General features: G+C 35.0%; 2 protein-coding genes across 2 annotated transcripts; both read right to left on the bottom strand.

The window, feature by feature from the left end:
- Positions 1-4,809: 4,809 nt before the first annotated feature.
- LOC143538579 (growth-regulating factor 4-like) lies at positions 4,810-6,908 on the bottom strand. The gene is made up of 4 exons (XM_077032098.1): positions 6,648-6,908; positions 5,767-6,184; positions 5,148-5,506; positions 4,810-5,056 (listed from the first exon to the last, which is right to left on the bottom strand). Exons 1-4 carry the CDS (start codon positions 6,859-6,861, stop codon positions 5,049-5,051), a joined length of 999 nt encoding a protein of 332 aa, XP_076888213.1. The 5' UTR covers positions 6,862-6,908; the 3' UTR covers positions 4,810-5,048.
- Positions 6,909-8,737: 1,829 nt separating this feature from the next.
- Positions 8,738-15,061, bottom strand: LOC143538594 (uncharacterized). The gene is made up of 18 exons (XM_077032111.1): positions 14,714-15,061; positions 14,342-14,524; positions 14,158-14,241; positions 13,837-13,896; positions 13,530-13,574; positions 12,912-13,111; positions 12,195-12,587; positions 11,129-11,252; positions 10,829-11,026; positions 10,637-10,726; positions 10,476-10,538; positions 10,257-10,331; positions 10,106-10,156; positions 9,898-9,975; positions 9,589-9,723; positions 9,382-9,489; positions 9,190-9,255; positions 8,738-9,077 (listed from the first exon to the last, which is right to left on the bottom strand). The coding sequence occupies exons 1-18, from the start codon at positions 15,014-15,016 to the stop codon at positions 9,009-9,011; spliced, it is 2,325 nt and encodes a 774-aa protein (XP_076888226.1). The 5' UTR covers positions 15,017-15,061; the 3' UTR covers positions 8,738-9,008.
- Positions 15,062-15,770: the final 709 nt, after the last annotated feature.

Below are 15,770 nucleotides of genomic sequence, written 5' to 3'. Positions count from 1 at the left end.
TTTTGCATTAACTATGTTGGCAGGACAAACAGTTTTGGACCACCAAATTACCTTGATTTTTTTAATAACCTATAAAAATGTAGTCAAAACAGTTAGCATACCAAATTAAATAGACCACTTTCTTTATATTAGTCACGGACACTATTTTAAATTTTACTGCCCACATTAACTAAATATAATTTGTTACATAAAAAAAATTCACTTTTATTTGGAGTTATCTTAAGTGAAGATGATGAAACTAGCATGAGTTGACGTGCATAACGCAAACAATAAGTTTCGATTTAGTGATGGCACTTATACATTTAAATTGCGTGGGCCGAAAAGGATTTTGAGTTAGCTTACAACAATAGATAAATCGTTATAAGAATCCTCCATGGATATATAAGTTTTTTTATGCTTCTCCCTCACTCTTTATCATTCACCAAATATATGGTGAATTGTCTATGGGATTATAAAAGATGATATTACCTAATCTCATGAGTATAATAGGTCACGTATCCCTTCTATGTAGCTTTTCAAATGTGGCCTTCTTGGTCACAATCTCTAAAGTGCAACAGTTATCGTCTTCATCTCAAATAAACTAAACTGAATATTCGATATGTTAAAGTGAATTTTCAACAAAAATACTAATATACGATAATAATCCATATTATAAAAAAAACATATCATATTTTGACATTGATTAACTTTTTTTTTTTTTTCTTGTTTGAACAATAGCTAGAGTATATATGCATATATAATAAAAATAAGCTGATACATGAACATACACCTATGCTACACGATAAAAAAAATGTGATGCACCATTATAGGGTGATAGATGCTACACAAGCAGAAGTGGTGATTATGGGTTGTATATGTAATTATGTATATTATGTTTTTACTTATATCCTAGCCTAGGTGACGAAGGAGTAGGTTTGATTTTAGGGAAAATTATTAAAATTGCTCCCTTTGTTTTAATATTCCCATAAAGTTCATGCCATACTTGTTAGCGGAGACAAGTTTTGAACTTCAATACTACATTCATCGACGTCTAAGAGTTTTGTTTAAGCCAATCAAAATCAACCACTTATTTCAAATCTGTCTTTCACCTGCAACCTGAAATCAAAATCCGTCAACTACAACAAATTTTAAACCAAACCCGTCTGTCATGTCTAATGAAAGTATACAGGTGATATTGAAATAGTAAGGCTGAGGGGTGTGGGGGGCTCTAACGGGGGGGCGAGTGGGGGCTCCAGCCAATAATATTGTGACGTGTGGCAGAGAGAGAAACTGGATAAGATGGGTGTTGGAGCCCCCGCTGGAGCCCCTGGCCCTGGTGTGGAGGGGCGCGGGCAGGGGCTCCAGCGGATTTTTTTTTAATTTTTTTATAAATATATTCAAAAAACGTATTATTAAAAAAACTCATAAATTATTAAAAAAAACACACATTTTTTTTAAAATTCAAATTACAAAAAAAACATACTAAAAATTAAACAAACAATAATACTTAATAATAACACTAATCTAATACAAGATCATCGGGTCGCCTCTCCCACAAATGTTCAACCAACTCATGTCGAAGCTCCCCGTGTATCTCACGGCTCTTGATATTTGCTATGTTGTGAAGTTTTTGTTGATCACTGATTGTGGACGGTTGTGGCGGAATGTCACCTTGGTAGTTTTGGCAGATAGCTTTGCCCTCGTCTTCTAACGTCATGTTGTGTAGGATCAGACACGTGTAGACGACGTCCGTTATCCTCTCCCGAGTCCAATAACGTATCGGGTTCGCCAGAACATAATATTGTTTTTTATAGCTCCAAAAGCTCTTTCAATATCTTTTCTAGCAGACTCTTGCTTCTTCGTAAAATACTTCCGTTTGTCGGCGATTGGATCTGTAAAAGCTTGAACTAACAAAGCCCATTCGTTGTAAATACCATCGACCAGATAGTACCCGTACTTGAAGAGTTCTCCATTTGCAACAAAAGATTGAGGTGGTTCAACCCCGTCGATAAGGTCGTTGATCAAATTTGACTGATCGATAACATTAAGATTGTTATTTGACCCAGCAACACCAAAAAAAGCATGCCAAAACCAAAGATCCTGTGACACCGCCGCCTCAAGTATAAGGGTCGGCCCTTCATGATCACCACGGTGGAACTGACCTCGCCAGGCCGTTGGACACATAGCCCATCCAACATGCGTACAATCGATGCTACCTAGCATCCCAGGAAAACCATGTTTTTCTGCGTGCACCTCATATATGCGTTGGATGTCATACATTGTAGGTTTACGCAGATATCTCCGAGCGTAAGTCGATATGACTCCTACGTACAATATACATTACAAAATTAATGTTATACATTGGTTGATATTTAATAAAAAGTAAAATTATTGTTTTTTACCTTGGCAGAAAAAATGAAGGGATTCACGTGCAACCCTTTTCGACATCTGTAAATACTCATCCAAAGCGTCCGACGAGATGCCGAACGCTAATTGACGGATAGCAGCCGTGCATTTTTGAAGAGGGGTAAAACCGGGGAGACCCCTAGCATCCTCCCTTTGTTGAAAAAAGGGATACCGTGCCTCTAAATCACTTGCTATACGCATGAACAATTGCCTGCTCATTCGGAAACGAGTTCGAAAATCCGACTCCGCATATACTGGTTGAGGGCTAAAATAATGCCTAATCAAAGTATCGTTAGCACCCGATCGATCACGATCACGAGGTGGTGCTCTAACCCTCGGGAGTCGAGGTTGATGGGCTTGATTTTGCAAGAGATTGACCACGGTTGCGGTCAAAACTCCTCCTACATGAAGAAGCAAATCATCCTCTTCGGAGGAGTCGGAATCAGACGAGTACGACGACATTATTTAAAAAAAAAAAATTGGGAAGATGGGTTGATTTTGGGTTTTTTTTGAAGTTGTGGTAATTGATTTATATGAAATTGGTTATATATAGGAAGAAAAAACTTTTTTTTTTTATTAAATTATGAGCCCAACGGCTCAATTAAATGATCCAACGGATTTTTTCACTTCTCCCAATGCTCCTTTACGCCACCTTTCTCCTGCGACCCACCTTGCGCCCGCCTAGTTTTCCGCGCTCGCGCCCCTCTCGCGCCTTGGTGGTGTGGTGCTCGCGCCCGGAGGGGCTCTCGCGCCCCCGCTGAAGCCCCACACCCCTCAGCCTAATAATATCCTTTTAAAAAAGAAAAAGCAAGCCCATGCCTACACGTATAGAGACAGAGAATAAATAATATATTATTATAACATGAAGCTTAGCTTGTCACTTTTTGTCAGACTTAAAGCTTAAAAATGTAGTTGTATCACGTGCATCCAGATTAGTACATGAAAGCATATGACAATAGTTACATGACCCCCCTCAACTATTCAGGTAATGTAAAACACCTCCTTAACTTACTTAATAATATTAATATTAATATTAATATGTTTGAAACAAGATGAGAGAGATCCTGTGTTTGGATCTTAAGGTGTGAGTGAGTGGTTCTGACATGTGGTCAGTGTCAGGAGTGAAGGGGTACCACAATCACTTACGATGTTTGCAGAACAGTGTCAGAGCAGAGGTTTGGTTTGAATGAACAGGTACGGTACAAGTGTTTAAAGCTGCTGATAAATGAACCCTAATCTTATTATATTGTTCTTTGTTAAATAAATATTATTATTATTTATTATTGTTATGTCATTTTTCTGTCATGCGCGTGTGGTGTGGCTTCTTTAAAGCTTTTCTGTCAAATTATACTATACCATACCCACCAAACACGTAAATAAATAGCTTTGTGACATTTCATATCTTGTCACAACACTCTAATATTTACTTATGTCAATCTACCAATTTAAGTTACTGGATCCAATTGGTCTTAACTCTTAACCATAACGGAGTAGTTCTCAAACAAATTACAAACAGTCGGATCGATTTTGGTTAAGGTCAGACCCCATATCAGTTTAGATGTGTCCCAGTAGAAAAGCCCGAGTAAATATAAATGTTTGTTTCAATATATATATTTTCTGGAAGAAAAAGGGTTTGTTAATTCAAATTACGATCCCGCGTTTTATAAATGTTATATTTAAGTGAACTATTTTTGCTATTTAAAAAGGCTAGCGGCACAACTTGTTGCTCGTTTGTCATTTGTATCGATGTAAGCACTACTTATAAATTAATAAAATAAGTAGTGTAATTTAGAAAACATTCAGTAAACTTCGTCTAATAGAAAATATATAGCCTTACTAAAACAATAAATAAAATAACGACTCATTTGCCGATATAATTCATGCAAGAAATATATAGCCTTATTAAAACTATATAAATAATTGGTTGATTTATATCTCATTCAGGAAGTTGTGAACTGTTATGAAACGACACAATTATAGATAGGCAAGACGGAGTTAGTTATTCTTTACAAAAAATTGTCAAGAAGTGAAAGTTATGAGTGTTATCGATAATATTTTCAGTATTAATTATTATCAAATAATGAATCATAGTTTGAATTGTTGGATTCACACATCTCATAGTTAAAACAAATTCTACATAACTTTCTAAAATGCATAAGGCTATATTATTTTAAAAAATGCATGCTAAAACAAGCAAGCTTACATTGATGCGTTTTAAGTTTAACATTTCACATAAACCATTGACTAAGCTTACTAGGGGCCCGAGGTGGCCCCGCCCCCTGTTTTTTTTACAAAATAGTGTAAATATACCTGTTCCTGGCAAAAAAAAGTTGCTAAATAATTCCCAATCTTTTTTGTTTTCAATATAGATTTTTTATGAATCATAAGTTTAGGGGCAAGTAAACAACAAAAAGGGGAAAAAAACTATATATTCAAGGTGTCAATCTACTTCAACAAACATACAAAATATGCTGCAAAAATTTCAGAGATTTGATTGACCCAACTCAATCAGAAAAAGACAAACCAAACCTAACCAAAAAAAAAAAAAAAAGTAAACACACCAAAAGTTCTCATTATGCATCCAAACACTAATCAACCACCATTGTTATTTGTTAAACCACCTCAAGTGCTTCTTTGGTCACTGTTTCAACAACCCATTACCATCATTTATCTGCAAAATCACATGAAATGTATTAATATCAACAAATCTTGTAATTTCTGTAAAAAGATAATAAATAAATTTTTTTAAATAATAATATTACCATTATTATGTGTTAGGAAGAAATCATGAGCAGAACTTGGGATGGAAATTGAGAGCTGAGTTGTGGAAGAATCTTTATTATTATTATTTTGATCATTTGGTGGCCACTCATCAAAGAAATGGTGCATTACTTTCTGAAGTTCATCTTTCCTATCAATTTTCAAAGCCAAGTGATCATAATAGCCTTGATCTTGTTGTTGTTGATATGAGTATCTGTTTTGATGAGAAAAAGTTGTTTGCTTTGAGGCTGAATTGTTGATAGCCAGTGGTTCCAATTGCCAAGAATCAGTCTTGATGCTGCCAGAAGATTCTGAGAAAAATGGATGCTCATCTATCACCTCTTTCATCCCATAGCTCTTTCTGTCACATATTATTCATTAACACTATGATCCCGAGTTTATTAAATAAACGAAAAGAAAGGGAGTGAAGAGAAATATTTAACTACCATGTTCCCGAGTTCAAAGGAAATAAAAAAGGGAAGTAAAAAGATTTTTTTGTTAAAAGAGAAATTTAATTTTGTTCGAAAACTTTTATTTTTCGTTATTAAATGAAACTCGGGAACACAGATTAAACGTTAAAATGAACAAATGAAGGTACAAACAATCAAAGCACAAACAAACCTATAAGGGCTAGAATCCAACAAGAAGTGATCTTGAGATGACAAGACATTACAGGTAGGTCTGGAATAAGAGGAAAGGTGAGTGGGATTATTATTATTAATATTATTATTATTATAGTAGTCAGAAGATGAGAGTGGATGTGAACTGGGAGAAGGGTAGTTTGTGGATTTGGTACAGATGGAAGGTGGGATAATTGGAATAGCAGTTGGTGGTGTTTTAGGTGTTGGTGTTGACATGTTGACTACTTCCACAGGCTTTCTTGAACGGTTTCTGACTCTATGCATGTGCCTTTCACAGTATTTTGAATCAGGGTATGCTTCTTTTGAACACCTCCATTTCTTCCCATCTGTTCTTCTGCATCTCCCTGGTTCTGGATCTATTTTTCTACCAAATCCCATCTGGAAACAGTTCCATCCAACTGCAAATTCATTCATAAAGTTTTAATAAAAGTATTGATTTTTGTCATCAAGAAACTTAATTATTACTAAAGGGTAGTAGCTTAGCATGCACATGGACTGAAAAAGTTTTGAGCTTTATGCTTTTATTCTAAATTTTGAAAATTCTTGATTTTATCCAAGAATTAAACACTTGATTAACATGCATATATTGAAAAAGTTTAGATCTTTATGTTTTTTTCATATACCCTGGTTCTAAATTTTGAAAATTCTTGTTTTTATCACCAAGAAAGACTCAAATTAACATGCATATATTGAAAAAGTTTTGATCTTTATGAATTTACTCATGTACCCTGGTACCAAAAATGGAAAAAGGTTGATACTTGTCATCAAGAAACACTCAACTAACAAATGATAGCAACTTAACAAGGGTACATGATAAAAAGGTTTGATCTTTTGGTGAAAAAAAAAAAGAAAATTAATTACTTGTGGGATGAGGTGGCTGGTGGTGAAGGAGGAGCTTTGTAGAAGAATCTAGACTTGTTTTGATGCTGAAAAGCAGATCAGGAGGTATAGGCATACCAGAGATCATGTATTTGTAAACAAGTGCTTGATGTTCAAGTTCTTGCCATTGAGTTGCTGTGAAGGGATACCTTCCACTATTATTATTTCTTACACCTTCACCTGCTGTACCCATCATCTTGATGATTCTTGAAATTTCACACACCAAAAAAAATATCAACTTTTTTTTTTTTTTTTTGATTTTTGATGTTGAATTTGGTTGCTTGAGACATAGAAATAGAGGAAAATGAATGGTTGCAGGATGTTGTGTAAAAGATAGATGTTTTAAGTCACTAAAGAAAATGAAAAGAGAAAAGAAAGAGCATAACCTGTTTTATAATCTTTTTATTATTAACAGAGATGAGATGGTGTAGTGTGTGTGTTGTGCAGACTGCAAACACTGATGCATCTGCTGCTGCCTTTATGGCAGCTATTGTCTCTGACACAATTTATACGGAAACCCATGATAATGGGCTCAAGAGAGAGAAAGAGAAAAGAGTAGTGTATGAATTCATTAAAAATAAATAAAAAATAAAAAGTGTGTGTGTGTGTGTGTGTGTGTGTGTGAGTAATAGAGTTGGTATCTGAAAGCACAGGGTGACAGACAAAAGTGGCAGTGGCCATGATCATGAGAGAAGTTTGTACGGTTTTTTGCATACTTTACTTTTTACTTTTTTTCATCTTGTAAATGAAATGAAATGAAATGGTAACACTGTATAATATGAGTTTTCTTGTTTTGGGTGAATGTGAATTCAAACTAGTCTTTGATCCCATCTAATATAAATAATCTAACCAGGATGGTCCAGCCACTGCACTGCAGTTCAAAACATTGTACATTCATCACGTGTACCTTGCAAACCATCAATGATGCTTTGCTGTTTTTACATAAAGGGTGTTGTGTATTTTTTTTTATATACAACCTGTTACATTTTAGGTTGACAGTAGGATGGTTATTACAAAAGAAAACAAAGCTGGCTTGTTTAAGTAAATAAAACTCCCATAGGAGACAGGTTCGCAGTGGTCTTCGCACCTACGAAACTTGGAGTTGAGCCGGTAGAACCGGATCAAACTGTGATCATGGTTGGTCGAAGGAAAACTTTATGGGGCTAATGTCACTACAAAATTTTATGTATATACAATTACCATTTTATGTATAACGCTAGCGAGCTTAGTTAAGCTCGATATGTGAATCTCAAACCTGGCCTCATTTGCTGAATAAGCTCCAGCTTAAGCTCATGTTTGTTTAAGCTCGGGTAGTATCAACTTTAAAACATTAAACAAGCTGACCATTATCAGCCCATAAGCGGTTTATTACCTCCCATGTCTATAAAGATTTTGATACTCTTTGTATGCAAAATTTTATACTCTTTATATGCACGGTGATGAAGAAAAAGGAATTGCACACAATAGCTTTGTTTCCTTCTACTTGTTAAATACTCACCTGAAATTCATAATTTGAGCCGCGTGCTAATTGAGAACCGACAAATAATGTCAGAATTATTGATGTAAAGTAGAGTAGGGGTAACATTTGCCCTTCGAAAAGGCTTAGCCGACACGTAGAATTTCTGGTCTCATCTTAAAACGGAATCAAAAACATCTTCAACCCCACATGTAGAATTATAGGTCCCTCTTAGAACGGAATAAATACATCAACCCGCACACAGAATTACTAGCCTCATCTTAAAACAAAATTGAACCAAATTCAAATGGCTTTAATTTATATTTATTAATTTTTTCAAAACGTTTTTTTTCTTCGAAATATGTCTCTCGAGTCTCGACACAACTACCCTACTCATTTCATACACATTCTAATCCTACAAACCAAATGGTGACCAGATAAGTAAAACTCTTTTGGCCTTCTTATTGTTATCATATAAATCAATGTTTCTTAAATCAGCTTCATGTCTAGACATGTTGACCTGGTCAACTAACCATCAAGTGTACTTGATGACACAGTGTGAATGTGGACCTAGTCAGCTAAACATCAGATAACATAGTTGTAAAAAAAGCACATAATGATTAAAAAATATATAACGTGGCAATCTTGCAATTGCTTGAAAGAGACAAATCATATGTGGCCCAAAAGTCTTTTTTTCTAGCAAAGACATACGAGTACAAAATGGTCTATTTTTATCCAAAATCTCACTCTCACAAACAAGGCTGTTGATACTTATATAATAATGTTAATGACCGAAAACTTAATTTTACATATCACTTCTTCAGCCCATATAAGTTACAGAACTTACCTTTCAACTGCCTATAACTATACATTACAACTTCAAGCTGCTAATCCTTTTGGATTAGCGATAATACTAGGTCCGTATGTACAGAGAAGAGTTGCGTGTCCACAAATACCTGTCTCCCAAAAATTAATTTATTAATATTTGGTAAGTGAATATATAGCTAACTAACAAGCAATATAAAAAACTACAAAGACGCATACGATAAATTAGAGTTTAAAAATTACCTTCATAAAAGGTCGATCACGACTAGGAAAAGACTCTATGAAACTCTCCTTTAGAAGCAATGATACCTGAGGTTTAATGAATAGAATGTGAGAAATGTGACATGTTAACTTAATTGCAGGCATTGGAAGCAACACTTGTATTATACGTATTTTCTATAATTTTATAGATGTGAGAAGAGACTAGAAAGAAACCTTATCATCATTTGACTGAACATTTGTAATTGTGTGGGAGCGTAGATTAGAGCAAACTGAATCCAAATAAGATCTTAATACTCTCAGGAAACCCTTGGCAGCTTCCACCTGTATTCAATATAAACATGTCAAACTTATCTTCATGCGTCATAAACAGAATCGCAACACTTATGTTGAGAGTTTAAACACATCAAAACAAAGATATACCTGCACATCTGTGCAATCATACACCGGTCTCTTTTTCCCTAAATAACTTTCTCCCACAAGTTGAGCATGATAAGGAGTTAAGGCTGCATATAACTCTTTGTACTGAGGGAAATGCGGTATTGACGATGATTTGACCTAATTAAGGGAAAAAGGAATATCAGAATGCGATACATAGACTTCATTAAGAACACAGTACATAATAAATCTAATAATTAGCATAAAAAACAATGCATGAAAAGTGATAACTTTATAAACATTTTGAGATCTGGATGACCTGGCAACTGTAATATAACATCATTAAATCCGCACCTGGTTCTTGTTAACATCAACAAGAATAACATTTCCTGACTTGGATTGTACTTCGGCAGTTTTGCTCTTCACACCAACCTGGTCAACATTAATATAGGTCAAAGAAGCCAATAAAAGGGTATAACTTAAATTAAAAACTCAAGTCTTTTTTAAACTAATAACTGGAAATGAAAAGATTCAGAACAAAAAACCAAGATTAAAAACTCACTATGAAAGGAACAGGTGCATCCAAAAAATCTAGCATGTCATTTGGCAAGACCTGAAGCAAATTAATTAAAACAACACTTGAATTCAGAGGATACAAATATATTATAGAATATAGCGCATTATAAACTTAAAAAAAATATTATCCACAATACCGGCATAAAGAAGCTCTGCCACTGATAGGGACGAATCAGAGGGATAATCGACAACACTGAAGCAGACAATATTCCCTGAAATGCAAAAGACGATAAAGATTAATATCCGCCACTTAATTGAGGAGCATACGCCATCAAAATTTCCTAATAATAGAAAGTCAGCATGATAAAAATCATACGATAAATAGAGTAATTTGCAAATATGTGTAATATACGAACCAGATTGGAGCACACAAACACAATTTGCTTCTCCAGAAGGGCACCCGCAAATATTGTCAAGATCTATGAAAGGAAATGACACTGACATTGTTAATTTACTGTTTAGCAGCACATGAAAAATAAATACAATGTTACTTAATATTAAAAAATAAAATAATTACATGCTCAAGACGCAAAGAACCACATATGCTTGAAATTGCCCATACTGATAAATTTGTTGCCTCTTCCTCCACAGCAAGTGCCTTGTGAGCCTACAGTACCAAATGCAAATGATATAATTTACCATTAATGCATAAAGAACATTATAGGTTACATAAACACCGACATGTGCAATAACTAAAGAAAAGACCTACCTCTGCCAGTTCAAAACTTGTGCTGCAAGACATCAAGTCAACTGAAGAACCAGCAATATGTAAAATTGTTTCATCTGGTCTATGGAACTCCAATGGATGCAGGTATTCCAATGGATGGAATTTGATTGTCGAACCTCTAGCGGGGACACATAAACTATTATACTCGCATATAATCTGCAAAGGTCCATGCTTGTTGGTCTGCAATTTTCAAACTTTTTAGTGTGACAAATGAGAATCTCTAAAGCTTAGGGGATGGCAACAAAGTTAAAAAGAAAACGTTAACTTATGAATATGAAAAACCTTAGCCCAATCAAGAATCTCGTTGTGCTCGTTATCTTCTTGACCCGAAAAAGAAGCATCGTCTGTCTCTGCTGAATCAACATCGCTCCTAAAGTTCCTATCCTCACTAGGAGAACCCTGAAAACTGTATCAGGAAATTTTAATCACCAACTAAATAATTCTAAAGTCTAAACGGGAATGAATGTAAAGAGGAAAAATAAAAAAATTACTCCCTCTGCCCCAAGAACATTCCCCACCTTTATATTTTGGTTTCTCCCAAAAAGAATGCCCACTTCCAACATATCTTATTAAGTAATTAAATTTCATTAAATCCATGTACTATCACTGTGCTATTATATAATATAAACTAATATATTCCTAAAATTGTGTTTCTCTTGTGGGCGTATTTTGGATAGGAAGAAGTATTTAAGGGATTTAAAGAAAGTTTGACAAGATACAACTAATTTCTCTTCCAATATGACTAAAAACATCCAATGTGTTTATATGACTGTGCATCAGATCATGGATACTGAAGGGAATATGTTCTGACACGTTGCAATTTGCAAGTGATGATAAGAAGCACATGAATATAACAAAGCATGATGTAAGTGGATACCACACAAGCATTCAACTTTTATTTATTAAAGCCACCCATATACATGATATACTGAAACTACTTTATTACCACCTAAATACGTATCTTGTTTCATTTAATCCAAGTCCGGCCAAAGACATGCCAGAATATTGTTGACGACAAATATACACTAATCCTTTTACTTTGAACCGCTGAATATTGATAAAGCGATGCAATGGTAATCTTGTTTTTTCAAAAATATTAAGGGCAATTTTACCATCATGCATGTTATTGGCCAGATTTGTATAGAAAACTAGATACATATCTGGGTGGGCAAAAAAGCAATTTGAACATATATTAGCCTTTTTATAAAAGATATATATACGGGTGGCCTCTACATAAAATATTTTCGCATAAGATCCACAACTCCTGCTATGCTGCTACCATTGACCAAAGTAGAAGTCAAGATATCAGTGGTCAAAAGTCACAGATGCAAAAAAGATAACGGTTTACCTTGATGAAGAATCAGAACTATCATGTTGTTGATAACGTAGAAGTGGCAAAATTGCATTTGGAATCTGCTTTTGAGACGGTTGTTTATTGGAAAGCATATCATCAACAGTAGGACTATCACATGCATCAGCAGCTACATATTCTTTCTTAGATGGATCCATCTCTGTTTCAGGATGAACTGGAATAACACAATCACTGAATCCTTCAGTGACAGAATTGTCCCTGCTTAATGGGACAATTTCTGTGGTTCCATTAAGCATTTCTTCAGATCCATATTCAGTTGAAACACGGCTCACTTTGTCCTCTAAGTATACTTCATTTTCATACATTCCTTCCAGATGTAAATCGCTAATACTGTTTGTTAATCTTTCCAATCTTTCTTCAATGAAGATACTACACATGATTATAAACAAAATTAATAGATTATAGAAAGAAGTTACAGAAGATAATACATAGCTTCAGATAAGAATAAAAAGAGTCTTCATATCTTTACTAATATAAATTTGACAGCCCAATCCTAACATATTCATCTTTTCATGGCAATAAACAGAAAAAAAAAAACTTGACTTTTCTTGGTGATTTTTTATCTTCAGTGGCCAAGTTTGTTACAATTCTTCGCATTTAACCTTTTCTCACAAGAATAAAAAAAAATTCTCTACTCAAATGAACTAGATACAAAGGTGATTAAGAAATATGTCAGTTAAAATGTTGGCAAACCTGTTAAGCACACCAAAATGCAGTTCGAAAAATGGAAGTCTTGTGAGAATGCAGTAACACCGGCGAGTGGATAAAATATGCCGGCTCATAGGTGGGGGTGAAAGTTGTCCATCTACCGCCATAGAAATTAATCTAGATGGTTGTTGAACTAACTCATCAACTAGAACACAGCATCCATACAGAATTGAATCATCTGCACCCTGTACTACTAAATATCAGAACCCAGAACGAGTACTAAAACAATGTATATGTGTGTGTGTTTATCTAAACACACACATATATACACATGCATAACATGCGTATGTACTAATGTACATGCATCCATATATGATACACATCTATGATAAACATGCATACATATAAGATAGTGTGTATATGAACCCGTCGAGTAATCAGGTACTATCTTAAAACAAAGTTTTGTAAAGATTGTTCAAGATAACAAAGAATAAAAAAGTGTAGTCAATCAGCAATCTATACTAATGAGCAAAGCAATTGTAATGGGTAGATTAAAAAAATGAGTGCAGCAGTAGAGGTTTAAGAGTCACCAACCGAATATAGAAAACACCCAACTATAAATGAAATTGTTGCTGATAAGGTAGATGAAAGAAACTCGATTACCTGCAGCCTGAATACAAAGGATAGATCATTTTGTTTGAGGTGTTCCTGAAACAGTACCAGCATGTTAAAAATAAGATACCAGCCAAAATACTGGGTGCAAAAGCTTGAGATAACCGTGAAAATGGATATTGTAATTTTCTTTGTCAAAATGAAAAGGCTTGCATGATAAAAAGAAACCAGTGCAATATTTTTTTTATCAGTGAGTAAAGTGATTATAAATGTAACACCAAAAAAGAACAACCAACTTTTATCTGACCGCAATAAGAAAAGTAAAGATATCTGAAACTAAAACACAGTAAAAATATACCTGTCCAAGAAGAATTTCATTCAGTTCACTCATTGACGGTGTTCTCTCAATAGTGTGAACCTGAAATTACAAGTCGAAACATTTAAGCCCAAAAAATAAAACCATAAAGTGGCATTTAATAAGACTGGTACACACAAATACACAAGAGAGGGACAATTTCCCCAAAATAGTCATACGAATGAACATTACCAAATTCCTTAGAAATCATACATATGATATACAATTGTACACATTATTTAACAATAAATGTTCCCAGTTCCCTGGAATTGACTAGCATATAAACCAGCTTTTTCAGGTTATTATATAAGTATGTAGCCTAACCTCCAATCCACCAGGAAAGCAGAACGAAAGGAGATCCTTTGACCTTAGTGGTAGCTGTTTGTCCGGAGGGTACACAAATAGAACCTGACATGACAATACACAAATGACCATAAAATATACTTAATAAGAATGGAAAAATTAAACTTTTAATTCTCATATAACAGGGAACAGGTGGGACCCGCACCTGAGGCTCGAGATTTGGTTCTACCCGAAACTGATGCTGACCGCGTGCACTTCGCTGCCTCCCTAAAGATTCAGGTCTACCAAAATATTGCCTCTGAAGTGCCTGAATGTCACAATCTGGATGCAACCCAACCACTACCATGCTCTCAAATAGCCTCGATGGTTCTTTCAATATCCTTTGATGCTGAAATATTTTGGATATTATAAACAATCATGTGAGCACATCAGAGCATCAACCACAAATGATGAAATATAAGGATACCCGTTTGTTCCAAATGAAGATACTAGTTCACTATATGTAAATAACATCATATTTGGCAATTATTCTAGTTAAAATAACCTAAAGAAACTAAGTATTCTATAAAGAGCATACCAGTGCCTGTAATTGAAAGCTTGCCCACTGACGTTTTTGGCTAGTTAATACTTCTGGATTGTAAGTTCTACTTTTCTCTTCAGGAGGAGGGGTTAAGCCTTTCAGTACTCTGAAAACTTGATTCTGAATCTTTTTAAGAGGGCTACCGCTGTCCCCTTTTGATGAGAATACTGCTGATGGTCTCGGTGAAGGTGGAGGTGGAGTAACAGCAGCTCCAGAGACATCTTCAGTTGTCTGCACAAAGAATGAAGCACCCCAACCTGTGCTACGCGGCTCTTCATGAGTGCAGTTCCCTTTGTCCATGAGTGCAACTCCTTTTGCCAAACACACAACCACCAAGAGTGCTACAACATAGAGAGGCACACAAAGAGATCATAATGAGCTCGACTTGTCCATTGTACACATTCAAAAAAAAGATAATTAACTATAAAATGTAGTGGTTAGTTAATCTTCCTCATTATTGTTAGTATTATTCATCTTTATACTACCTACCAGGGCTGTTTGGGCGAACTGTTCAACGGGAAGTTCGTTTATGTTCGTTCTCTTAAAAAAACGAACTAACATGAACAAGGAATTTTCTTCGGTTAACTAAATAAACGAAAACGAACAGAGACCATGCTCGTTCAATTGTGTTCATGAACATTTGATAATGAAGAAGAAATTTCATTCAGTTAGCCAGCTATTCATGAACCGTTGGCTAGTCCAATAAAAAGCTTAATAGACGAACATGAAAAAGGCCTTTTGCAGCTGTTCGGTTTGGTCCGACTCATTTACAGCCCTACTAGCAACCACACATGAACCTGCAGCTCACAATTCACATATCCACATGCAGACAAAAGTGCACAAATGCTAAAAGCAGTACTACAATAGGTCAATAGCTGCTGCTGCTGATGACATCATGAAGCAGGATAAGAAAGGAAATCTAGTAGCACACGTAATCGCAGTAGTTTTCATTTCAGTGGAAAAGCCTATACAGATTTATTTTAATCTCACACGGATGATGCAATAAACGCGCTAAACTAAAATTAAACATTAGCAGCAGCAGCAGAAACTTAAT

This window comes from Bidens hawaiensis, unplaced genomic scaffold (assembly GCF_021521415.1).
Source record: "Bidens hawaiensis isolate Kalapana, Puna unplaced genomic scaffold, B.hawaiensis_p1.1 tig00011646_1, whole genome shotgun sequence".
Lineage (NCBI taxonomy): Eukaryota > Viridiplantae > Streptophyta > Magnoliopsida > Asterales > Asteraceae > Bidens > Bidens hawaiensis.
The sequence above is the reverse complement of the archived record's forward strand: the minus strand, read 5'-3'. Positions and strand labels throughout refer to the sequence as shown.